Source organism: Mycena indigotica (genome assembly GCF_014461135.1).
Source record: "Mycena indigotica strain 171206Taipei chromosome Unknown Mind.scaff0008, whole genome shotgun sequence".
NCBI classification, from domain to species: domain Eukaryota; kingdom Fungi; phylum Basidiomycota; class Agaricomycetes; order Agaricales; family Mycenaceae; genus Mycena; species Mycena indigotica.
Window position 1 is genome coordinate 3,287,417 of NW_023503007.1, and position 22,547 is coordinate 3,309,963.

Sequence of the window (22,547 nt, forward strand, 5' to 3'; positions counted from 1 at the left end):
ACTGCCAATCCCGACGGTCTCACCAGACCACCCAGGATTGGCCTCGCTCGCTGTCCAGATGGGGCGGATACTAGATCTGTGTAAATTGGCGGGAGGGCTATACTATGGGCCCCGCAGTGCTCCTACAAGAGGGAGGGCCTCGGTAGCCAACATGAACCGAGTGCAAGCGACCAGCCCAAAGGCGGGGGAGGTACTTGCACGGACGCCAGAGGCCCTCCAAGGAAGACAAAGTGTTGGCCGCTACACATGAGAGCCAATGGCCAGTGTTCGCAATCGATCGACACATTGATGGTCGCCAAAGAGTCGGGAAAAGGAAGGGGGGAAGGAGGTGGAGCCCGCGCCACAAGCTTCACATACCTCTAGTGTCGGAGAGGGTTGCAAGTGGAACGGGCAGAGGTGGCTACCAAGAGCGGAGAGCCAAAACCCACAAAGAGCCGGTGGGTGAGAGAGAGTCGCCTACAGCTGCAAGAGGCCCCAGGCTCGCCAAACTAGAGTGTAGAAAGGAACAAAAGAAACTAGTAGGTGACGAAGGCGATGGCGCTGGGGCCAGGAATGGGAGAGCAGAGATGGGGGCGAAGGAAGAAAAATCTCTGAGTGTGACGGAGTGTGATGTCATGTGCTCACTGCCAATCCCGACGGTCTCACCAGACCACCCATCTCGCTCAACCATCATGTCGCTCTTTGACGTCCTTCAAGCTGTCCTCAGCTACAGAGAATCCCAATCCAGTCCCTGTGAAATGTGCTGCATTGGCATTGAACAGATGTTTGATGGCATACTCACTTAGAGCTCTTTAGGCAAACCCAATTTCCTGAGTTCGGTTCTCAAGACCAAACGAGCTACAGTGAACTGAAGCAAGCAATTACGTTGCGGAAACTACTCATAGTCTCCCTAGATTGGCGATGGAACTATTCAGAAGCAGGACGGTCTGCGTTCCATCATTTGCTGCCAATGTGTTTGAGTCGACACACTGATACAACAAGCAAGTGGATTCGGAACCCTCGGCTACTCTTTTTCCTTTCCTTCCACCACTTTCTTTTTTTCTCTCTCTCAAGGCAGACCCACCGTTGAACTGCACCTTCTGGTTAGAGGCGCGTCCGGTGCTGGATTTCTTTCCGCTCGCTTTTATTTTCCCGTCTTCTTCCTTGCGTCTTGGATTCAAACACTTTTCGTATTCATAATGTTTTCAAAACTAGCCATGACGCTCAGGTCCACGGTGCGTGGTCAATCTTGCAACGGCGCAAGAGTCTGACTTGGGGAAAGTATGCTCAGATTACCCTCAGTGCGATACCCAAATCTTCGTCTCGATGGTGTTTTGAAGAATTTGTAGACCGGATTACTGTGGCCTTCTTTCTCTTTTCTTTTGTCCTCTGTTGCGCGCAGGGACTCATCCAAGCATTTCTTTATGGACTCGACAGCCAATTTGCCTCCATCGCTACCGATATCGTGCGGGCGGCGGAAATTCCTGCGAAAAACATTACTTTCTTGGAGGGCTCGAGCAAGCATTACACGCTCAACATGTGCGACGACATTCCTCATGGGCAAGCGAGGTATCCATGCATGGTCATCTTTCGATCGGGCGTGGTCTACCCAACCCCGGAGATCGCCCAGTTGGTCCGTCTTCGCTTTGCTTACATTCCAAAACGATTGATCAACAATTTCACCCGTTTAGTCTCTCCAACAGTCGGATTCGGTCGGTTAAATGCCTCTGACAAAATATATCCTAAAGCCAGAGTCAGGTAGTTCGGGACTTCACGAATGGGTTCGGTATCACAACCTACCGTGACTCCAATGGCGTCGCCAACGGAGTCTCATTCCGATCTTCTAGCGCCAACCCTGTAGTGCTCAGCAAGCAATGCACCCAGACTTTAGTGTATCCGCAACAACTGTGAACACATATTCCTTTCCCTTCGCGACATCCCCATTAAAAAGTCTGCAGTTTCCAGGACTCTGTTCGCGAAGATTTAACATTTATCTTCCTCCAATTTTGGCTCTTCGGGGTTTCACTTTTTGCATTGGCCAAGAACTCTGTTCCCCACCTCTTGACGGCGCTCGCGGCTCGGGCGATCCTAGTGACATGGAGCACCTACGTGGCCGTTTTCCGAACCCATAACCGGCAGGCTATATTCCAGCAAACGCTTTCGAATCCCGGGACTCCTTGTGGGGTAGAACTGTTCCCCCAGTTTTTCAACATGAGGACGGTTTACGATGTCGGTGCCAAATCTAATATCAATCATCCCAATGCTCATGCCCTTCCCTTAGCTTGCTGACCTTGTTCTGAGCTGGTCAGGGCTGCTGCTGTCGTGTTTGCTATCCTGGTACCTTCTCAGGGTGAGCGTTGGTTCCGAGGCCACGCAATGTTTTTGCTCATAGTCCGAAGTTGTACAACGCAGCTTCTTTCAAACGCGTTGGCGCTCCCTCGCACATCAACCGCATCTACAAGGTGAGGGCTTAGAAAGTTTTTCTGTAGTTCATCATTAGGAACCTCGCCGTCTAGTTTTTCATGGCCGTTCAGGCATGCTTGCAGATGGAGGTTTTCGTCCTCGTTGCTGCAACCAGGCGGGTTTCGATATTCTTCCCCAGACGTTTGCTGACAAATATCCCAGCCTGTGGGTTGACGTGCTGTCGGAAACCGCCATCAAAGACCTTTCAGCGCACACGACGGTCTACAACGCATTGGTCATTGCGTCAATTGTACTCGTTCTGCCCTGGATCGCGCTGGTCGGTGCATTTGTCATGAGTCTCAATGTGAAGCTAAACTGGAGAAGGGCTGGTATGGCGTTCGACGGGAGCACAAGGGCATGATGATTTCTTTCCTGGGGATCGCATTTTTCTTCGTGGCGGGATGGGCTCTTATGTTCTATTCCATCGTCTACCGCTGGTAAGTGGACTCTCGCCCGCCATGTCTTGTGTCTCAGAATTGTTAGGTCTTTCGTTCAGTGGCCGTATCTTGGATGCTTCACTGTGGCGTCTTTCATTCTGATCATGTACATTCTCTGCCTTGTCGACCACCATATTCTGATAAGTCTCTCCACAGAGCTAGTGTGATTCTGGGCACAATCTGTTGGAGGCATTTCGGAGAAGGCCTGACGGAATACCGTAAGCCCTTACCGCTGTTACCTTCTCATATTCATCTTTCCCAGTCAACGCGGAGGCGGCACTGGCAGACTCAGACTTCGCACCGGAAATTTTCAAGAACAACAGCGACGATGTCGAGAAGGCCGCTCCTTCAGACCCTTTCTACAGTTACGACGACCCTGCCTTCCCACTGCCAACCTTCCATGGGCCACCAGCATCACCATTACACTCGCGGAACGCATCGATGAATAATGAAAAGCCAGCATCAATGAGGGGGCCACCTCCTGCATATGACCGAGCAAGCATCCAACCTTTCTAGTTTATTCCAGTGCCAGGACAATCATTACTACCACACAGACACTCTCTACCTTACGGGGTTTATATTTCTGTCCAAGGCAGAAGCAGGACAGGCACCTATGTACATACAAAGGGACAAAAGCGAGTACTAGTAATACTTTGCGCAATCTGTTGTACAAAAAAGACTGCAGCCTCTCAGAAGAAATTGCCTGCCGGCTTGGACACACTTCTTGCTCTAGGTCGGCTGGGAAGGCCCACACGGCCCGGTGGAGGCATCCGTCGGGCAGGGGGCACAGAGCCAGAGCGGACCACTGCAGCTGCTAGCTTGGTTGGTTCTCTTGTTGGGGTCCGGCTATTGCGATCTTCAACAAGGGGAGGGGACGGCGAAGGAGATTTCGAAAGCACGCTCGACGCTGCCGAGTTGGTGGGCGAAGAGAGACTTGTACTTCTTGCAACAGGTTTCACGACAGCGTGGTCGGGAAGTCTGGTCAATGCGCCTTGGAAAAGGGCAGGAGTACTCGAAAGGTGGATGGTGCTGTTCTCCGCATGCTGGTCAGAGAGTATCATCGAAAAAGCACTGATTTTCCGACTTTCGCCCGACATCGCGGGCTTGAGCGTGTCGCCCTTCTCTTTGGGGTAGGAATAGCCCAGTACCGCGAGCTCCGGGTCCAGCTCGTACTTGGTGCCATCGTATGTGGGGGAAACGTCACCCTGTTCAGGTGATTAGCCTAACTCGAATGAAGCTGTTATTATTCGACCTTGGCAAATGTGACTGGAGTGAAGTCCCCTTCGTCGAGCATAGTCTCAACCCTTACTATGGAACAAATGAGCGGTTTCGGGACGTAGGAATGATCTAGGCTCACAGAAATGTGCCAGACCCTTGCCAAACTGAGTCCTACAGACGATAGCCAGGACGGAGGTTGCAATGAGCAAGACATCTGCAGCTAGAAGGGGGTGAGTAAGCTAGGGATTGGAAAAGGAACCATACGGACTGATGGAAATGGTGGCATAGAACGACCAGCTGGTGAGGACGAAGCGGTAGACTGTATTGGTTGTTGAGTTGGAGAGAAGAGGGGATTAACTTAAACTGACGGGGACTGATCAGAGTCAACGTTGCCATCGCAAACAGAACACAGGAAATGGCGGCGAAGAGAAGGAACAATATTTTCGATTCTCTTCGCACACTTAGCCAGCCCTACGACCGTCAGTAAAGGAAGGGCTTTTAGCTTTGGAGGAGTCACGCACCAGCACTAGCCAGGGGATCGAGAACTGCGTGGGGACTGAGCGCGAGTATAACTCTGAGCGTAGAAAACTTACCACTGCAGTGACGATCAGCCCCGCAAGATACATCCTGAAATGGTCGGCAAGCATGCGAATGGGTCCGAGGGATATTTTGCCTATCCACAATGCCTAATGACATTAGTAGAGAACACACAACAAATGGTGACCCACTGTTTGTGCCAAAACAAAGAATCCGGCAAGTTGGAGCATCACAGAAAAGAACAACACCAACTGGAAGAAAAGGTTACAACGAAGACGTGGAAAGCGCGAGCCTTACCTTGTAAACACGATGAACTTCTGCCGATGCACCGACACGACTGAACGTCTGAGACGCATAGACCTATGACAGTGAGCACAACTGTTGTTTCAAATCTGCGACGGTAACAAACCTTGAAAAGTTTATACGAGACTGCGGCACTGAGAAGGAAGTCGAGAAGATTGAAAACGAGAGCGGCGACTTCGATGCCGCCTTGACTCCACCAGTCACCCATAGGATCAAACCCGTTGCACTTCCCGACAGCGATAACATGCTCATACGCGTGGTAGAGATTCATGTTACCAGAGAGGCGGAACCCGGCCCACCCAAGAGATAATGCTCTGGCAGCCAACGCAGCAAACAGGTGCGGGAGACTCTCGTTGAGAAGCTAGTGCCATGTGAATCTGGTGTTTTCCAGATAAGTTCATGGGGACGCACAGTCATCATCGACATGGAGAGGAGCCATAGTTGGTAGGCAAGGATAACGAGATCTTCGCGGCGCTAGATATCGTGTCAGTTGTGATATGGGTTGGTCAACATGGGTAAGCCCACAGCGTCCGTTAACCTAGAAGACATGAGCTGCGGTTCAAGGCAATGGTTGATGGACCTACACATCGCCTAGCCACATCAGAGAAATAGCACATTGCTCCAAGTTGACTGCTCGAGTTTCAAGTTGTGGTGTAGAGTCTCGAACCTGAGAGTAACTGAGATCACTATAACGGGTAACATGGGGACACCCACATGCATACGTCCATGACCGTAACGATGCACAAGGGTCGAGCAGTTGGAGTCCGGCTGGCCAGGGATGTTTTTGCAAAGCTGGGGATAGGTAATCAGTAAAGCGAGCGCTGGAGGAGGAGAGGAAAACTCACCAAGACATCGCCGTCGCGAAGAAATGATAGCCCGATTGTCGTGGTGCTCACGTTGGTCTGGTAGGTTGACTGGTAAGACTACACCGAAGGACAAACGAAAGTGGCGTTGTACCGAGTGCAAAAGGTCATCAATGGCATGCTGGCCCTCGGTGTTTGAAAAGAAAATTCTCGACTGGATGATGACGAGCGACAAGCAGCTGAAAACAGCGAGGGCGAAATAGAGAGTTGTGAAGCGGGTTAGTGTGATCCGGGCATACTGTCTAGACTGAGGAAAATGAAGACCAAGAAAAAAGATTACGCACGATGAGCTTTATTCGGGACAAGCCAAGAACATGCTTTCCCCACTCGCGAGTCTTCGGATTTGTTGTGTACATGGAGAAGGTAAAGACAGCTTGCTGAGAAGCGACCCAGCCGCCACAAAAGAAGATGGAGAACCAGCCACGATAGGAAGAGAAACTGAGAGGAACTCTGGTGGAAGCGACAAGCAAAGACCGTGCTCTGTCGCGACTGCCACCAGATATTATAGGTTGAGGAGCGATACGGCAGGAAGGAAGCCGTATTCGGTTACCGTAACAAGCCCCACAACTCCGTAATTCCACTCCTTGTCGACGACAAGTTCGCCTTTCACTACCGTGCTCTGGACTTTCACTGGCAGTACTTTATGAGCTAGTAACATGCTCGATCCTGGTCGCTAGTGGTAGGTACTAGATTTTCCGTCTTTACGCCCCAAGTTGCCAAGGTCAGACTCCAAACAGCAGGCAGAAAGGGCTCGGCGATTCCAGGCCAAGCAGATTTTCGCGATGGATTGATGGTTGCTTGTCGTGTACGGCGAATGGTCACCGTCACGCTTAGTCACTCCTCTCCCCTAAACCTTCTCCCAAATTTTTCCTCGTGAGTGGTCAGCATGAAGAGATATTAGACTAAGGCTCAGGCACTAGACCAGCTAGTTCTCATCCAGTCTACAATATTGTGTTATTGGGGGAAGTCATCAGCTCGAGCCCAGGTTGAATTGTAAGACTTAGCGAGCCGTGGTAGTTTAAATTTCCTTTCCAAATTGTACATAGTTCTTTCTCGTTGACTCCTACTCTTTAGTCTCGTTCACAGAGCGGCGGGCGAGCTTCGCTTGCGGCGGCTCCTGCGGAGCCGGAACAAAAAATTTGACGTTGCCGGGGCAGAAATCATGATGGGCAAAACCCTTCTAGGAGTGATCTCCACCGCTGATGCGTGATGGAATGTCCCCGCATCACGTCCGGCACGTAGTGCCGGCACGAGATTACCTACTCTTACCGCTCGACTCCGTGGTCTGGATGTGGCTGGCTGTCACGCCACGTGGCGTGACCGATCGCTTCCTGACGTCAGTTGTTGACTCGTTGTCAAGGGAGACATTGTGTCGACCGGCTTGCGCCTTGTCCTCTTCTTCCTTTAAACTTCCTCCCAACTTCCAACAACAAGTCTCAACAACAACAGCTTGACAACAGCTCCAATGGCAGGTTCGTCTGCGCGCCGGTGGCTTTTATCTCGAAGTTGTCAACGATATTCCAGGAACCAAACGCAGCAGCACAGACAGTGGCCCTTCGCCACGGGCCGCCAAAGCTGCGAAGAAAGCCACAGATGACACTCCCACTAACAGCAAAAAAGGTGGAGCGAAGAAGACGGCCAAGGTGCTACCTCTGGAGCTTTTCGTGCGATTCAAGACTCACTCAACATTTTCAGCCCGCGATTTCCACCTCTGACTTCAAACATAAGGCGTTGCCACTCCATGTTAATCTTACCCACACACCGCCCACCTTGTCTGAAGACAAGACTGCGGTGGCAAATATTGATCCTGGGCACCTTGGAAGCCTAGCGCTTGTCGCAACCTCTTTTTCGACTGGAAGCTATGGGTGGAAAGGCAGCAAGCGCCTGACGGTCGAACTTCAGAATTCAGACAGCGGGGAAAAAGAAAAGGTCTCTGTTATGTTGACGTATGTTCGACTCTTCTCGAGAGGCAGCCTTTCTTTGCTCATTTTTTTCGAGGATCAACGCGACCGTCGTTGGCAGTAAAGGTGCGAAGGATAAGACTGAAGGTGGGGATGACAACAATGACGACAAAGACGGCGAGGAGTCCGCTGAAGAGGCTGATGAAGAGTAAAACTTCCCTTTCCGACGATATTACGACCTTCACGAATCTCTGGCTATCATATCTACTGCTATTCCCATCTGAAGACGATGTACATATATTCAAGACTCGCTTGTGCCCCATCTGTAAGCAAGTCACAGAAAAGAAAAGGTTTGCGGTCGTCACCATCTTGGCGAAAGTACCCCTATGATAACGAGCAGGACTGCCATATCGCGTTATTTCGGGTTGGTGTTGTGAACTTGATCATGATGGTTTGAAATTGAAGCAGCGACGTAAAGAGCGTCGGCCGGGCGCCTTGTTCACGTATTTTCTTTGTCTATCTTGAACCTACAAGCACAGAACAGATGTGCAAAAACATAACAAACAACCTACATGGGGGTTTACCGCTGCTTGGAGCTCACGATTCTGAATTTGATGCTTTCTTGAACAAGTGTTGGGCTCCCTTGTTTCTCGTACCCTCCGCAGATAATCACAGCCGCATCTTTATGATGCACGAAAATAGGCTCTTTCTCCGTGTCTCAAGTGTTGTGTCCAGGAGCGTGAAAGAACTTGCAAGTGTTCAACATTACCGTATGAGATTCAGGACGACGCGGTGGTTAAGAACGAGGATGAGGGAAGGGGTCAGAAAGTACTAGTTGTTTGCTGATTCCAAGTGATCGTTTCCGAGTCTAAAAAAAGTCAACAGGGTCTCACGTCACGCCCACTCTTTCGAAAGGTATAAGTATGGTTCTAAGAAGGCATCCGTGGAGAGCCTCTTCATCTGCCTACATCGACAGAGCACGGTTTTCAGGCAATGTCTGGCGCTTCGGTTGACGAAAAGGTATCCAGAGAGTCGAGAGTGGAATCGCGTATGTGTTGACGCTTTGGTCTACTCCAACCACTGGCCCACACTCACTCCCGGCCAGAAACTGCTCCCAGTCTACACAAGGAAGATGTAAACGCCTCTGAAGACACCAAGCTTGATAAACATGGACTGCCACTTATTCCACAACCATCCAACGATCCGTCTGACCCTCTGAACTTTCCGCAATGGTTGAAGGTTGGCAGCCTTTCGACCGCGCAACGCGTCCTGATCAAGGTTTACAGATCGCTATTCTTTTGCAAGTCTCATTCCTGGCAGGCCTCGGGCCACTAAACCAGGCGGTCATCAACCCAGGTATGTTCTATTTTCGCTTTGCGACCGCGTTTCTCAGCTTTCATTCCAGCTTATGTTCCACTTTCGCTGCACTTCCACAAAACGACAGTCGTTGCCAGCTATCAGACAACTATCGCAGTCCGTCCCCCTCATCCATACTCAAAAAAATTGACTTTAGTCAGATTGCGTTTGCTGGCGTTGGCTCTTTCCTTTGGGTGCCTCTCGCTAACACATATGGACGACGACCTGTACTGCTATTCACAACTCTGATTGCGGCCGCATCGTCTTTGGCCTCTGGCAAGTCGCAGACTTGGTCGCAGCTGATTGGAACTAGGTAAAGATTCTGAAGATCAGGGCGATTGTATTGCTCATATCAGTCAGAGTTTTGAATGGTATCGGCACCAGCTCATTCTTCACAATCGGTGCGGGAATGGTTACGGATACCTTTTTCCTTCATGAGCGTGGTCGGGCTATGGGTGTGTTCACTGTCTTTCGTATGCTGCTTTCCCACCGTGGCTTCTGTGCCTGATATAAGTTGACAAGTTACGAACTCTGCACATGTTGCGCCCATTCCTGGTGGCTTTTTGGGTCAATATGTGGGTTGGCAATGGTACGACGCTTTCAGTCGATTTCACGCATGAATAACCTTTCTTTTAGGTGCTATTATCTACCCGCGATACTTGATATGGCGCTATTTGTGATGATGTTCTTCTGCCTTCCCGAGACGCTCTATATGCGTGGATCAAAGCCCGTCGAAACCAACAAGCCACTTCTCCGCCGACTGAAACTGTGGGGCCATCGTCCCGAAGAGAAGCATCTCAAACTATCCGATTTTTGGCGTCCATTCCAGATGTACACTTCTTTCTTAACCTCTGATTTCTGGACCCCGCTGACCTATGATCTCACAGGGTAATCTACCCTTCCGTTCTTATTTCGGCCTTCTACTATTGCGTGACTTTCTCATTCTCGTCTATTCTCCCAGCTGTCACTTCTGCAACACGTTGAGTTGTACTCCCGCATTTCACCCACTCTACTGATATTCCATGGAGTTTTCCGTCTCCACTATCACTTCACACCGTCGAAAACTGGTCTCGCATTAGGCCGTAAGCAGCCACAACTATTTCGACTCGTCGATTCTGACGCACCGCAGTGGGTACCCTGATCGGATCCACTCTCGGTGAATTGTTGGGCGGAATCGTTGTAGACCGTAGCATGCGGCTCAGCCGTAAGAATAACACGGGCGGTACCCCAATTCCCGAGGTCCGCCTACATGGTATATGGGCTGGCGCTATCCTCCAGCCTATCGGAATGCTCATCTGGGGTTTCTGCTGGCAATATAACAGTATGTTTTTTGGGGCTTACCTGAAACCTTTTGACTGGGAAATAGCCCACTGGATTGGACCCACGATGGGTTTCACGATCATGTGCTTCGCTATTCAGGTTAGGGTTTGCGTCGGCGGGCGTTTGCATATCAAAACCTACTCCACAGATCATTTCGACCGTGCTCTACTCGTACACAGCCGATTGTCGGTTTCCTTTGTTTGTTGACGGGGCGTCGCTGACTGGCTTGTAGGCTATAAACCACAAACACCAGAGATCGCTCAAGTCTTCAACTTCGCTCGCCAAGTGTTTGGGATGACATTAGGCTTCTGGTCTATGTGAGTCGAAACATTATTTGTCGCTCACCAAGACCAACTTGTTTTCTTCAAGTCCTATGGGTCAAAAAATTGGGTTCCAGTTCATGGGACTGACGCTTGCCCTCGTCGGCATTGTGACGTTTATGCCCGTGGTATTTCTCATGTACAAAGGTCAAGCCATACGGGAGAAACTTGGTACTCCAACATTCAACAGCCGTTTGTGAACGTTCCCGGGCCATCGCCCCCCGATTTTATGATGTGGATGACGGGTCATATCTTCTTTTTTCTAGATACGCATGCACTGTAATATCATATCATCTCATTCGAAAGGCAAGGATTAGAGCTTATTAGCAGCCTCAGATTTAACAAAAAATAGCATGTAGATCTCAAGGAAATCCAAGTGTTTCATCGCTCCACTAGGAAAATTTGGAAAGAAATTGTGCCGGAGAGTGGCAGGCCGTAGAGCGGTAACGTGATGTTCACAGAGGCCAATGCTCTCCGGTTAATTCCCTCATGCCTCCCATCCGACAGAGTCTCCTATGCCATATGCTTCTGGGGGCAACACATGCTGCTGGGGAGAGACGAAAGCTGTCAAGTGATTCAGCAGCATCACCGGCGTCAGCGCCGGTCCCCCCATATTCGGATGACAGGAGCGGGCCGAGCGGCTGATAGCAGAACTCTCAAGAAAATCCGCTCCACCCCTGAAATTTTTGAAAGGAAAATAGAAGGGAAATAGAAAGGAAAAAAACGTGTTTTTTCCAGCAGCTAATAAGCTCTATTACCCAAAATTTGCGCAATGCGTGACCGCGTTGACGTTCGGATCAGGGCGGCTAACAACTTTGACCGTCTGTTGCTATGCTTGGCTTGATGATGTAATTGATGCCCGACAACTGAACATCTCCCCAGCTGGCTCGACATCCAGTCTTTCTGCACGCATTTGGGTTTAAGCTTTGCTTATCCTTTGTTTATTTAGCTCCGAATGAAGCAAACCTCTCCTACAGGCGCTAAGCACGCGCAAGGCTGAAAAGCAAATTATCCTGAGGGAGCACACATTGATTGATGGTGAGTCGCAATACAAACAACGAAACACCTGCAACAACTTTCCTTTCCTACCCTCGTTCCCTGATTTATTCCTCAGCGCGAGGCCACTAGGCACGCGTGCGACGCTGGCGCGCTCTTCTCCATACCATCATGACCTCTGTCCCCTTCAATGTTACTGTCGACAATATCTCACCTCTCATCCAATATGCGCCGGCTGGAGCCTGGCGGGAAGGTTCAGCATCTAACGATAACCTGGCAAGCTCGTACGTCAATACGCCCCTCTGTTTTCCTTTAATTGCCAACACGAATGATAGGTACTCTAATGGAGGGACTTTTACCCTTTGCACGACCCAAGGCAGCTCTGCCAGCCTTACTTTCAACGGAACACAAGTCTACGTCTTTGGGGCAAAAAGACCAAACCATGGTGTGTACGATCGCTTATCGGCATGTAATCGTCCTGACTAGCTAAAGGACCTTACTCCGTGACCCTTGACGGTACTTCATCCACCTTCGACGGATTCTCATCTCCCGAATTCTTTGGCCCATTGTTCGTTTCGAGCGTCCTCAAGCCTGGCCAGCATACGGTCACCATTACGAATCAACTCACCGACGCAGCAAGACCGTTCTTGGACATCGACTTCGTGCGTTCAGTTCAATTTTCTGTTGCCCTCGGCTTATGACATGTGAAGATTACCTGGACAACAACTTCAGACCAGAATGGTGCGAGCAATACACTTGAGGATACGAGCAGCAACTTTGCCTTCTCGCCGGCGTCGTCCTGGAGCACGGATCTCGTTTCCAACAAGCTCACGGGATTCAGTGGAAATAATGGGCAGTGCGTATGACTGTGTGCTTGCTGTTGCATTGGCTCAATTCCTCAGTGTAACACTAAGTGCCGGGGCAACTGCCGCGCTGACATTCACTGTGCGTGCTTCCTCTCAACTCGCGTCATTCCTGATCTTCCTCAGGGCGAACGCGTCGCTGTGTTTGGCCCCATCGGCCCGACAATCTCGCCGTATATCGTCCAGCTGGATGGTCAACCCGCGGGTACCTTCAATGCAACGAAGCAAAACTATGTTGCCCAAACAACGCTGTTTGCCGCGAATGGATTGGGATCTGGTCAACACATCTTGGAGATCATCCCCAAACCCACCGTCGCAGGACAGATTCTCGGCATTGATTTTGCTCAGGTTGCTGCAAACTTTGGGGGCTCATCATCATCAGCTACCTCGAAGAAACCTACTCAAAGTGGCGGTGGGGGGATCGGCGGAGGCGGAGCTAACTCTGCAAATCAATCGTCGTCTTCTAAATCCGAGTGAGTTACTATGAGCTACAACATTCGGTCTGGGTATTGATCTTCAATATTAGAGTTGGACCAGCCGTTGGTGGGGCGATCGCTGGAATTGTTGTTCTTGCTGTTCTAGGCTTCCTCATATTCTTCGTCGTACGCCGGAAAAAGAGGCTACGGGATGAAGAAGCAATCAACGGGAATGGGTTATACGGTGGTGATAAATATGGACCAGCCGGAGCACCGTCTGCGCCATCGCAAAACTACACAATGTCGACGATGCACTCGAGTGGGGGACCGCAAGAATCGTATCACTCGCAAAACTCCCAGGCTCAGCTTATTGGCTCGCACCAGCACCAAGCCAGTCTTTCGTACCAGCCTTCTATGCACTCTTCAGTGTATTCGGCACCGATGCTAGATCCGTGGAATCGACCACAAATAATCGCAACACCAGTCCCTCCTGTTCCAGACACCCGTCGTGGATTCTACGCGGTCAACGATAGCGTAGCAACGTCTCCTACTTCTGAAGACGATGGTGCATCGTCACTTGGTCGCACATCAACAGTTAATTCTGCTGGCGCCGCTGGCCTAGGGGCTGGAGCATATCGGCGCAAAGGCGACCCACTGCCGCTTCCTCCCACAGCCAATTTGCCGTTACCGCCAGGAACTAGTCGAATGCAAGTCCCGGGACGAGAACAAGACTTTGGTCCCGTCAACTCTGACTTCGCACCATTACCTCCTTCGTATATTCAAGCAACAGAGCCTGCTCGAAGCACAGAAAACCAGACTTACTACTCTGGCAGCTCGGTAACCTCCGACCCTTATGGCGGCTATGTCAGCGAGGCAGGCTCGCCTACACGAACGCAGTATTCGCAAGGACATAGGTAGTCTTACACCTACATTCTCAGTTATTTCTTCTCTCTTGCTGCTATCTTATAATTTTTATTTACCCGTGTACTATGGGTTTTTCTCGCTGGTAAACCGTAACTGGTCAGGTGAAATAAATGCCTTGGACAAAGTTCAACAAAGTGAGGGAGGCCTAATTTTAAATTTATGAATGGAGGGGTCTAGTGATTGCCGATCAATTTAATGCGTCATAGCGTGTGTCGTTTTTCGCCTCCCTCCTGCCCTTTACATCGCACCACCACCTCGCCCCCAAAATGAGCCGTGCTTTCTGCATCCCAGGCAAGACCGTCTCGCTTTCAAGTTGGCGCGAAAATGACTTAAAAACCTCCCAGGAATCATCTTCCTCCTGTGTGCACTTGTGCTTTCACTAATCGTCTCGATTTCGCTCCCCTTCTTGACGGAAATCGACTTTGTGCGCGTCCATTTCGGGCAAGGGGTCGTAACGAGTGGCCAAGGTATGACACAGCTGAGGGTAAGCCACTGTTGTTTTTTCTCCGTTGTGTTGAGACGACGTTAGTTTGGTATCTGGGCCCCCTGCTACTTCACGAACGATGGCGTGAAATCCTGCTTCAGTGCGCGTGAGTAGCAAACCCTTTTCTCGCGAAGCAGCGTAGTTGATGTTCTTTAGATCATGGATACTCTGTCTCAGTTGCCAACCAAGCCAAAACTGCCAGCATTATCGTTGGAGGCAGCTGGACGCGTGGTCTTGCGGTCCATCCAGTCGGTAAGTGGACATTCCTCTAAAGGCTATGACGGTCTAAACCCCTTTTTAGCTACGGCAGTCACTTTTATTGCGTTCCTCATGTCGTTTTCGACCCACCACTTGGTGACGTTGATGGCCTCCCTTGTCTCCTTCCTAGCTGCGGCTCTCGTACGTTCTACTTCCCTGATACAGCTTGTGGCCACTCTGAAGCCTTCACTCATAGACGCTCATCGCCTTCGCGATTGATATTGCCCTTTATGCATTTGTGCACCATGAAATCAAGAAGCTGCCAGATGTCTCTGGCAAGACAAAGACTAGCGTCGGTACGGAATCTCGTCCGTTCATGTCGTTCATGCTTAACTGATCTTGAACAGCCTTCTGGATGACATTCGTGCAGTTGATCCTTCTCCTTCTCGCTGGTTGCACTGTCTGCTTTGGACGCCGCAAAGACCGTCTCTCCGGCGCGTCTTCGTATCCAATGTCTTCTTACTCGAAGCCTGGGTTCTTCTCCCGGTTCCGCCGCGGAAAGAACTAAGAAATGGAGAACCCACACGTGCTTGGATTTGTGTTTACGCCTCTCTGGATATGAAAAGTTCAATACTACGATATGATACGAGTAGATAGTCAAGGACATATACCCCTGTTACCCTACAATCTACGATGCAGCTTTATTTTTAACCGAGTCAGGTTCCCGTGACCGCGTCCCCACCTCGTCATTCTGCTCAAGATTCTCAGCTTAGCGGCTGGTTCCAAAAAGCGTAATTACACTCGTATTAACAGTAGTAATCCAGAATCCCAGTGTCCGAATCGATAGCAAAAAGCAAAGCAAACTTATCATCGTCGTTGTCTCTTAGCATCCCCACTATTGTCCAATGCAATCGTCCCAAGTGGCTGCCTCACGTTGCTCAAGCCCATACCAGGTCTAGACATCGCTGATCCAGCGCTACACAAATTATCAGTGCGGCTCACGAAAAAAAAGACATGGTGGACATACATCATCGTATCCGCGTTGCGCTTGACCCCACCGCTCAGATGAGGCGGTGGCTGATTCGGGTTACGATTTTGGCTCAAGATCGTTTCCTGTTGAATCATATTAGTGCCAGTGACTCAAATCGAAAACAACCAGCCGTAAACAAACCTCCATACCAGGTGGGAAGTGGAAGCCGCCCATCGAGGGAGGTGCCCGTACTGATGCTGGTTTTGTGGAGGAGGACGTGCTAGGTATGGCTGGTGCAGACTGTGCGGTAATGTGACTTGTTGTGGGTCGATTCGAGTTATTGTTCTGGGGAGGCGGAGGAGGACCCATATTTCCTCGTTGGATTGGGGGCTTCGATGTCGCTTTGTCTATGCCCATTGGCCCATGTCTGTCAGCTACTGCCGCTGCCGCCGCCTCCATTTGCTCTCGCTCTTCCAAGGCTGTTCCTCCAGAAAGTCCCTCCTCAAAGTCTATCGGGCGACCTAAATCACCCTCTCCCAAATCTACCGTCGACAAGAATGCGTCGTCATCTGAAAATCCGTATTCGTCGTACTCATCAAAACTAGCCGTCTTCGCAGGAATTGAGGCGGGTTCCTCTTTCTTCACTATGGCAGGTGGTGGCGGTTGGGGCGCAAAAGATACTTTGCGGTCGATTGGAGTAGATGTCGCGAGTGGTTTAGGTTGTGGAATAGGTTTCGGTAATGGTTCTCGTTTAGGTGCTGGTGGTGGCGGTTGTTGTTGTTGTTGTGGTCGTAACGCAGGGGCAACAGGAGGAGGAGCATGGATTGGTGTCGAAGAGGATGCTGATACGGCTTTGTTTATTGCTAGTCCGGGTAGACGATGAAGATTATCTGGGTCGAATTTAATCTAGGAATGTTATTATCAGTAATGCAAGAAAGTGAAGAAAACAAGTACTCACAGGGGGAACCTTCATCTTTGTCACCTCTGCCGCGTATTGCTTGTCATAAAGGCAGTTACCAAGAACATTTCCAAACGTCCGCAGCGTCCGTTTGAGAGCATCAGTTACGGCTTCTTTTTTGCACTGGATACACAACAAGGTTGGTTCAAGTTAAAGCAGCGGTTTGGAGGCTATGCACCTTGTCTAGCGCCGCACCCTTTGATTTTGCGTTGTCTATCGTGCCAAACCCGACGTCCTCGTGTGCCACACCCTCCCTCAGCGTCACTCGCATAATGACGGACACCCCACAATTGTATCTTCTTGACTCTTCATTGTAGTCCATATAGTCCGTCGTGATATTGACAATGCTTGAGCTCCAGCCATCGTACCCGAACACCTCGTTTGCGACATTGATGAGCTGGGAGGGAGTGACTTATCAGAATAGAACAAACGTCAACACGAAAAGTGTTGACTTGCCTTCCACCCTTCTGCATATGTAAGCTTCCCTGCACCGGCAGGCCCAGGCCGCTGAGAGACATACTCGGGCCCCAATTTCTGGTTCAGCTTCGCCTGAAGTCGGTTTACTCGGTCGAACATGCTCTCGGAAAAAGCGGACGCGGACGATGATTGGGAGGCACTCATGGAGGCGCTATTCAAGGCGAGAGACTGTTGAGTGCTGAACATATTGATGCCGTGAACGCTAGAGTCGAATGAAACAAGACCGTTGTGGCATATGGAGGAGGGTGGCACGTTTTGCTCGAAAGCGTTGATCAAATGTCCACTGAATGCACCAGCCATTGAATGGAGTGGGCAAGAAACAAATAGTGGTCTAGATATTCGACAATACCCAGACCTTAGCTGAATGATAGCGATATGTGGTGGTGGTAGGAGTCAACCCGTTGACAGTCTGTTTATATCATGTGACCGCGGAGTTGGGCATCATGCTGAGTTAGCGGATCAAAGCGCTTGCTGATTATCCATCATGCATCAAGATGCTTCAAATCTCTAAAAACTGCACTACTCGAATTAAGGTTGCATGAGTAACCTCCACGAAGATTAGTTTAGGGCTTGTGGATTATAATGGCATATTGGTCCAGCTTGGTCCCGGATAACCCAAGACAAATCAAAGCTGGAGCCTGTTACAGTAGGTGCTGTCGCCTTAGTGCAGTGTTTACCGTGTGGACTCAGCCTCAGGCCCTGGACCGACTGCCAGTTCAAGTTGGAAACGAAGTGAAGGGGTCACAACGTGACATCGTTCTCCAGCACCCACCATTGGTAACAAGAAGGTGCGCATGCCTCATGTGTGAGGACTTCACTCTAACCCTCGGCAGTCCATCGGCATATCATAGGTGGCCTTCTCGATGTTGAAGGCTAGGATCTGTCGAACGCTCTGGTCCAGGTTTTCCCTTTCGAGGTTCGAAGGGTAGCGGTCACTCGACGCAAGCTTGTCGTTAGGTCGGCCAAGATCTACCCACTCCGCCTATGCACCTGGAGGCACCTGGCTCGCTACAGCTCGCTACATTATCATGAGACGAGTTTACGACATACTCGAACTGAAGTACAGGATTGACGTGTTGCGACAGTGTTCCCTTCTCTCTCCAACGACAGGATCCATGGGTAGTCTCGGTCCACCACGATGTAAGGGGTTACACGGCGATATGATGATTGAAATTACTGTGGGTCGATCCCCACACTCGTGATCTTCCCCGCACATTTCTTTCTACATCACCTGTTCTGCCCCGTACCTTGTGGTCCACTCGCACCTCGTTTTATCTCGCAGTAGATGACGTCGCCACTTCACTCTTAAAGCTGCGGTCCAAGTTCTGCGTCAATCCCCGTTCCAATGCTTTTCACTGGCAAAAGACTTGGGGCTTTCGCCCTCCTCGCGGGATTTCTTCCCGCTGTTTACCCAGCTGTTCAACCCAACCTTCCGCGACAAACCGTTTCGAGAACTCCTGAAGTTCAATTCGACCAATACACTCTGTTGATCCATGGACAACGTATCTTTCTGCAGTATGTGTTGAATTGTCCGGGTTATAATTGTTTGACCCGAATATGGCTAGTGGCGCTGAATTGCACACGTTTCGACTTCCAGTACCCTCTTTATGGCCTGACATTCTCGAGAAATTCAAAGCGGCTGGACTCAACTTAGTCTCCGTATACATTCATATGGGCGTCGTCAATCCTTCCCGGGGAGTCGTGGACTTCCAAGGCTACCGCGCTCTCCAGCCACTGTTCGATGCAGCGAAGGCGGCTGGCCTTTGGCTCATCCTGCGTCCCGGTCCCTACATCAACGCAGGTATGTCAAGGTGGAACATCGTCTAACGATAGTGTTCATGAACAACAGAATCAACTGCGGGCGGCATAGCGCATTGGACTACAACTGAAATTGCTGGAAATCTTCGGTCGGACGCGGCCGATTGGCGCGATGCATGGGAAGACTATATCCAGGGAATCATTGCTCAAACAGCACCGAATCAGATTAACCATGGAGGTCCTGTTATCGGTGCGTTTGCTCTGATGGATCTTGAGGTCATTAACTAATAGAATAGGACAGCGGTTCAAATCGGTTTGTTTCCCATGCATTCATTGTACCTTGGCCGACCATATGATGCTAGACAATGAATATTCTCAGAACCCCGAGTCGCGTGCTCGCTACTTTCAGCAGCTCATCGACGTCTACCACGCTTCATCCATTGTGGTCCCTCTAACATATAATGACCCTGGACCAGGGCGCAACTTTATTGTCCGTTAAGTCTATCGCTTCGTCCATCATGGTCTAATTCACATTCTAGAATGGCACTGTAAGGCGTCCGACACCGCTGAATCCCAAAGACTTGACAAATTCGTTTAGGGAGCCGTGGATCTTTACGGAATGGACTCGTACTTTGTGGTACGAGCTTGTTATATTTTTTCTGTCGGTGTATAACCCACACACACACAGGGGGCCGACTGCTCTGACCCTAACAAGTGGCCTCAAGTTCCAGACTATTACCACCGCTACCATCAAGAAGTCAAGTACGTCATTAGACTCATGGCTCTCATCTCTCATTGACTTGACTTTCAAGCCCATCCCAACCATGGTTTTTCCCAGAATTCCAGGCAGGAAGCTTCGATGGATGGTACTTCTGAGCAATTGATCGTAAGGAGTGATGACTGACAAATCCGACAGGGGTCCCAATTCGCCAGGTTACGAGCTGTGCAACCAGCTTACTGGTCCAACTCTACAATCCGTATTCAACAAGAACGCGTGGGCAAGTAATGCAAAACTGATCTCTTACTATATGGGCTATGGGTAGGTCACGTGCTATGCCCACTTTCTCAGCTCACATTAATTGTAGAGGAACATCCTGGGGGGCTCTACCTTTCCCGTGAGGCTGATATTGCTGTCTTTCTAAGACTCACCGAAACCCCTAGTGGATCTTATACCAGCTACGACTATGGCTCGTTTGTGCGCACCATGTTATGTGTCTCTCTTTGTGTAACATCATTTTCAGATCAACGAGTCTCGAGCTCTCACGTCCAAATTCGACGAGTTGAAGCTACAAGGAATGTTCATTCGGAGCTCACCTGACTTCTACAAAACCGACTGGATTTCTGACGGTTCAACCGGATTCGTCACGTCCAATTCAGCCGTTTTTGGCACTTTCCTGCAAAATCCAGACAACAAGGCCTCCTTCTATATCCTTCGTCAGAAAGACTCGACGTCGACGTGAGGTCCGGCAACTCTTCATCTATCCAACACTGATAGAGTTATAGCGCGATTACGACTTTGAAACTCAACATTACCACGCCGATTTCAACCAACCTTCAGGTACCTCTTGTCGTGTCTGATGTAACGCTCGGTGGTCGCGAATCGAAAGTCGTCATTAGCGGTACCTCATTCGGTGCATCCAGGATCGACTACACTACCGCTGAGATCTTCTTTGGCGGCAAGATTGGCGACCGCGATGTTCTTTTCCTGTACGGCGGCTCGACCCAGGCACACGAAATACGCCTGAAGTTGACCGGGTCAGCCAGCACAGACCACCTGACGAAATCGTCTCAGATCACATCCACCCAAAGTGAGGGTGATACCACCATCTTCGCCTTCCAGACAGGGGTCACCGGGCTTCATACGGTTTACGACTCGAGTACACAACTCATTCTCTATGCCGACCGTCAGACTGCGATAACATTTTGGGCTCCCGTAATTCCGGGAAGCGGTGATTTGGCCAACTTCTGGTCCTTCGGAAGCAACAGCACGCTTCTCGTTGGCGGACCCTACCTCGTCCGACATGCTAGCATCTCAGGATCAACGCTTGCGCTGACGGGAGACTTGAATGTCACTGCACCGTTTACCGTTATCGCGCCAACAAACGTGAAATCGGTGACCTGGAATGGCGCAAACGTCGAGCTCACTTCTGGCATCAGCTCTACCGCTGGCGGCTTCACCGGGAGGCTTACACCGCGCGATGCCATCAAGCAAGTTGCCGTTCCGGCGCTGACGGGCTGGAAATACAAAGACTCCTTGCCCGAGATTGCTCAGGACTTCGATGATTCGAGCTGGACCTTGGCAAACCGCACGACGACCAACGTACCTCGCAAGCCTTATTACGGAGATGGCCGTGTTCTCTACAACTGCGACTACGGATAGTAAGCTCAAAACCATCTCTTGATTTGGCTTTGCTGACTTGCAACCAGCTGCGAGAATACTGTGCTTTGGCGTGGACACTTCGAAGGTGCAGGTCAGACTAAGATGAATCTCTCAATCAATGGTGGCGAAGGTGTGCCGAAACCGGCCTGTAAGAGCTTCGAAAGCTGATGACAGACAGGATATGCTGCCAGTGTGTGGCTGAACGATGCTTTCCTTGGGACTTCATATGGAAAGTAAGTACTGGATATTGACCGTTGGAATACTAAACCCCGTTTTCTTAGCTCGAGTAACCATCGCAACGCCATCCCAGAAGCCGAATTCCATGTCACGTTCCCTGAAGGAGCTGTTCGTTCTGGCGACAATGTCATCACTATCGTTCAAGACAATATGGGTCACGATCAGGCTAGCAGTAAGTTGGGCCGCCTAACAAACGAAAAGACACTCATGGTACTAGGTGATTTCGACAACTTCAAGGTTGCTCGAGGAGTGAGGGGCTTCCAGCTAGATACTGGCTCCTTTGGCGACTGGAAGGTGCAAGGAAAGCTCGGCGGGTATACAGGGTCAGTTAATTTCTATCCTGTTTCCGTGATGAAGCGCTCACTTTTTGCACAGTTTCCTGGACAAGCAGAGAGGCGTTATGAATGAGGGCGGTCTTTTTGGCGAGAGGAAAGGCTGGCATCTCCCCGGTTTCGATACGTCGTCGTGGGAGTCGCGCGATCTTAGCGATGGGCTGCCGAACGGGTCCCCCGGTGTCGGCTTCTTCGTGACCAAGTTTACCCTCGACATCCCCAACGGCATTGATGCGTTCATCTCCTTCACTTTCAAGGAAGCGGAAGGTTCGTCCTGCCCTCTGATATGGCGAGAATATTAGAACTCGTCTTTGCAGGCCAGACGTATCGTGCGCTGTTGTTTGTGAACGGATGGCACATGGGTAAACGGGTTGGGAATCTCGGGCAAGTCAAAACGCGTCGAGATTTGGCTCAGAAGCTAATTTGAAAACAGACCTCAGTTCAAATTCCCTGTCCATCAGGGCATCCTCGACTACCACGGAGAAAAGTGCGTGTTCCTCTTTGACTTCTCAGAGGAGGCTGATTGTTGACCAAGTAACATTGCTGTCGCGTTGTGGTCTATGGACCGAAACGCTGTCTCTCCGAAATTGCAGCTCGAGGTGGACACCATTCTGGATGGCGGAGTGCCGGGAATCGTCACCGCGAACCCTGCGTGGTCGGCGCGGGGCAGAGCGCACTGTCCTACTAATGTTTCGATCAACTGTCCGCGCGGGTAGATAAGTAAGGTAGCGAGTGATGCGTGTAAAGTGGGCGGAATGTTGTTTATTATATCATTATATCATCGTGACTTTCGCGTCTCGTTTCTCCACTCAGCGCCATATCCTGCTCGTGAGCTCGGCTAGTTGATCTCGAGAAGG

General features: G+C 50.4%; 8 protein-coding genes across 8 annotated transcripts; 6 read left to right on the forward strand and 2 right to left on the reverse strand.

Annotated features, from left to right (window-relative positions):
• Positions 1-1,178: 1,178 nt before the first annotated feature.
• MIND_00951600 (uncharacterized protein) lies at positions 1,179-3,395 on the forward strand (the record flags this gene model as incomplete). Its single annotated transcript, XM_037366132.1, has 13 exons — positions 1,179-1,214; positions 1,262-1,612; positions 1,671-1,691; positions 1,738-1,886; positions 1,938-2,208; positions 2,261-2,329; positions 2,379-2,441; positions 2,496-2,607; positions 2,652-2,719; positions 2,767-2,879; positions 2,926-2,985; positions 3,036-3,097; positions 3,142-3,395. 13 exons carry the CDS (start codon positions 1,179-1,181, stop codon positions 3,393-3,395), a joined length of 1,629 nt encoding a protein of 542 aa, XP_037217544.1.
• Positions 3,396-3,568: 173 nt separating this feature from the next.
• Positions 3,569-6,156, reverse strand: MIND_00951700 (uncharacterized protein; the record flags this gene model as incomplete). Its single annotated transcript, XM_037366133.1, has 17 exons — positions 3,569-4,084; positions 4,132-4,187; positions 4,237-4,317; positions 4,366-4,416; positions 4,466-4,568; positions 4,619-4,642; positions 4,691-4,783; positions 4,826-4,885; positions 4,932-4,994; positions 5,044-5,298; positions 5,349-5,411; positions 5,463-5,475; positions 5,522-5,604; positions 5,652-5,729; positions 5,783-5,839; positions 5,895-6,038; positions 6,085-6,156. The coding sequence occupies 17 exons, from the start codon at positions 6,154-6,156 to the stop codon at positions 3,569-3,571; spliced, it is 1,812 nt and encodes a 603-aa protein (XP_037217545.1).
• A 1,109-nt stretch (positions 6,157-7,265) lies between these two features.
• Positions 7,266-7,913, forward strand: MIND_00951800 (uncharacterized protein; the record flags this gene model as incomplete). The annotated part of the gene is made up of 4 exons (XM_037366134.1): positions 7,266-7,272; positions 7,325-7,443; positions 7,496-7,746; positions 7,799-7,913. 4 exons carry the CDS (start codon positions 7,266-7,268, stop codon positions 7,911-7,913), a joined length of 492 nt encoding a protein of 163 aa, XP_037217546.1.
• Positions 7,914-8,694: 781 nt separating this feature from the next.
• MIND_00951900 (MFS general substrate transporter) lies at positions 8,695-10,897 on the forward strand (the record flags this gene model as incomplete). The annotated part of the gene is made up of 15 exons (XM_037366135.1): positions 8,695-8,749; positions 8,807-8,940; positions 8,988-9,057; positions 9,107-9,174; positions 9,219-9,370; positions 9,418-9,530; positions 9,580-9,646; positions 9,694-9,888; positions 9,945-10,036; positions 10,086-10,139; positions 10,187-10,378; positions 10,424-10,476; positions 10,526-10,562; positions 10,610-10,694; positions 10,747-10,897. 15 exons carry the CDS (start codon positions 8,695-8,697, stop codon positions 10,895-10,897), a joined length of 1,518 nt encoding a protein of 505 aa, XP_037217547.1.
• A 967-nt stretch (positions 10,898-11,864) lies between these two features.
• MIND_00952000 (uncharacterized protein) lies at positions 11,865-13,890 on the forward strand (the record flags this gene model as incomplete). The annotated part of the gene is made up of 7 exons (XM_037366136.1): positions 11,865-11,977; positions 12,029-12,138; positions 12,186-12,355; positions 12,404-12,549; positions 12,596-12,638; positions 12,683-13,029; positions 13,083-13,890. 7 exons carry the CDS (start codon positions 11,865-11,867, stop codon positions 13,888-13,890), a joined length of 1,737 nt encoding a protein of 578 aa, XP_037217548.1.
• Positions 13,891-14,162: 272 nt separating this feature from the next.
• MIND_00952100 (uncharacterized protein) lies at positions 14,163-15,146 on the forward strand (the record flags this gene model as incomplete). The annotated part of the gene is made up of 7 exons (XM_037366137.1): positions 14,163-14,187; positions 14,241-14,380; positions 14,426-14,486; positions 14,537-14,632; positions 14,682-14,779; positions 14,835-14,934; positions 14,986-15,146. The coding sequence occupies 7 exons, from the start codon at positions 14,163-14,165 to the stop codon at positions 15,144-15,146; spliced, it is 681 nt and encodes a 226-aa protein (XP_037217549.1).
• Positions 15,147-15,445: 299 nt separating this feature from the next.
• MIND_00952200 (uncharacterized protein) lies at positions 15,446-17,283 on the reverse strand (the record flags this gene model as incomplete). The annotated part of the gene is made up of 6 exons (XM_037366138.1): positions 15,446-15,554; positions 15,606-15,691; positions 15,750-16,454; positions 16,507-16,629; positions 16,685-16,917; positions 16,959-17,283. 6 exons carry the CDS (start codon positions 17,281-17,283, stop codon positions 15,446-15,448), a joined length of 1,581 nt encoding a protein of 526 aa, XP_037217550.1.
• A 1,045-nt stretch (positions 17,284-18,328) lies between these two features.
• On the forward strand, positions 18,329-22,406 carry MIND_00952300 (Glycoside hydrolase family 35 protein; the record flags this gene model as incomplete). Its single annotated transcript, XM_037366139.1, has 21 exons — positions 18,329-18,498; positions 18,549-18,784; positions 18,833-19,017; positions 19,121-19,231; positions 19,281-19,289; positions 19,340-19,378; positions 19,430-19,503; positions 19,554-19,607; positions 19,658-19,780; positions 19,827-19,856; positions 19,903-19,936; positions 19,983-20,197; positions 20,245-21,120; positions 21,169-21,251; positions 21,300-21,354; positions 21,403-21,530; positions 21,576-21,681; positions 21,734-21,957; positions 22,008-22,078; positions 22,131-22,177; positions 22,226-22,406. 21 exons carry the CDS (start codon positions 18,329-18,331, stop codon positions 22,404-22,406), a joined length of 3,051 nt encoding a protein of 1,016 aa, XP_037217551.1.
• Positions 22,407-22,547: the final 141 nt, after the last annotated feature.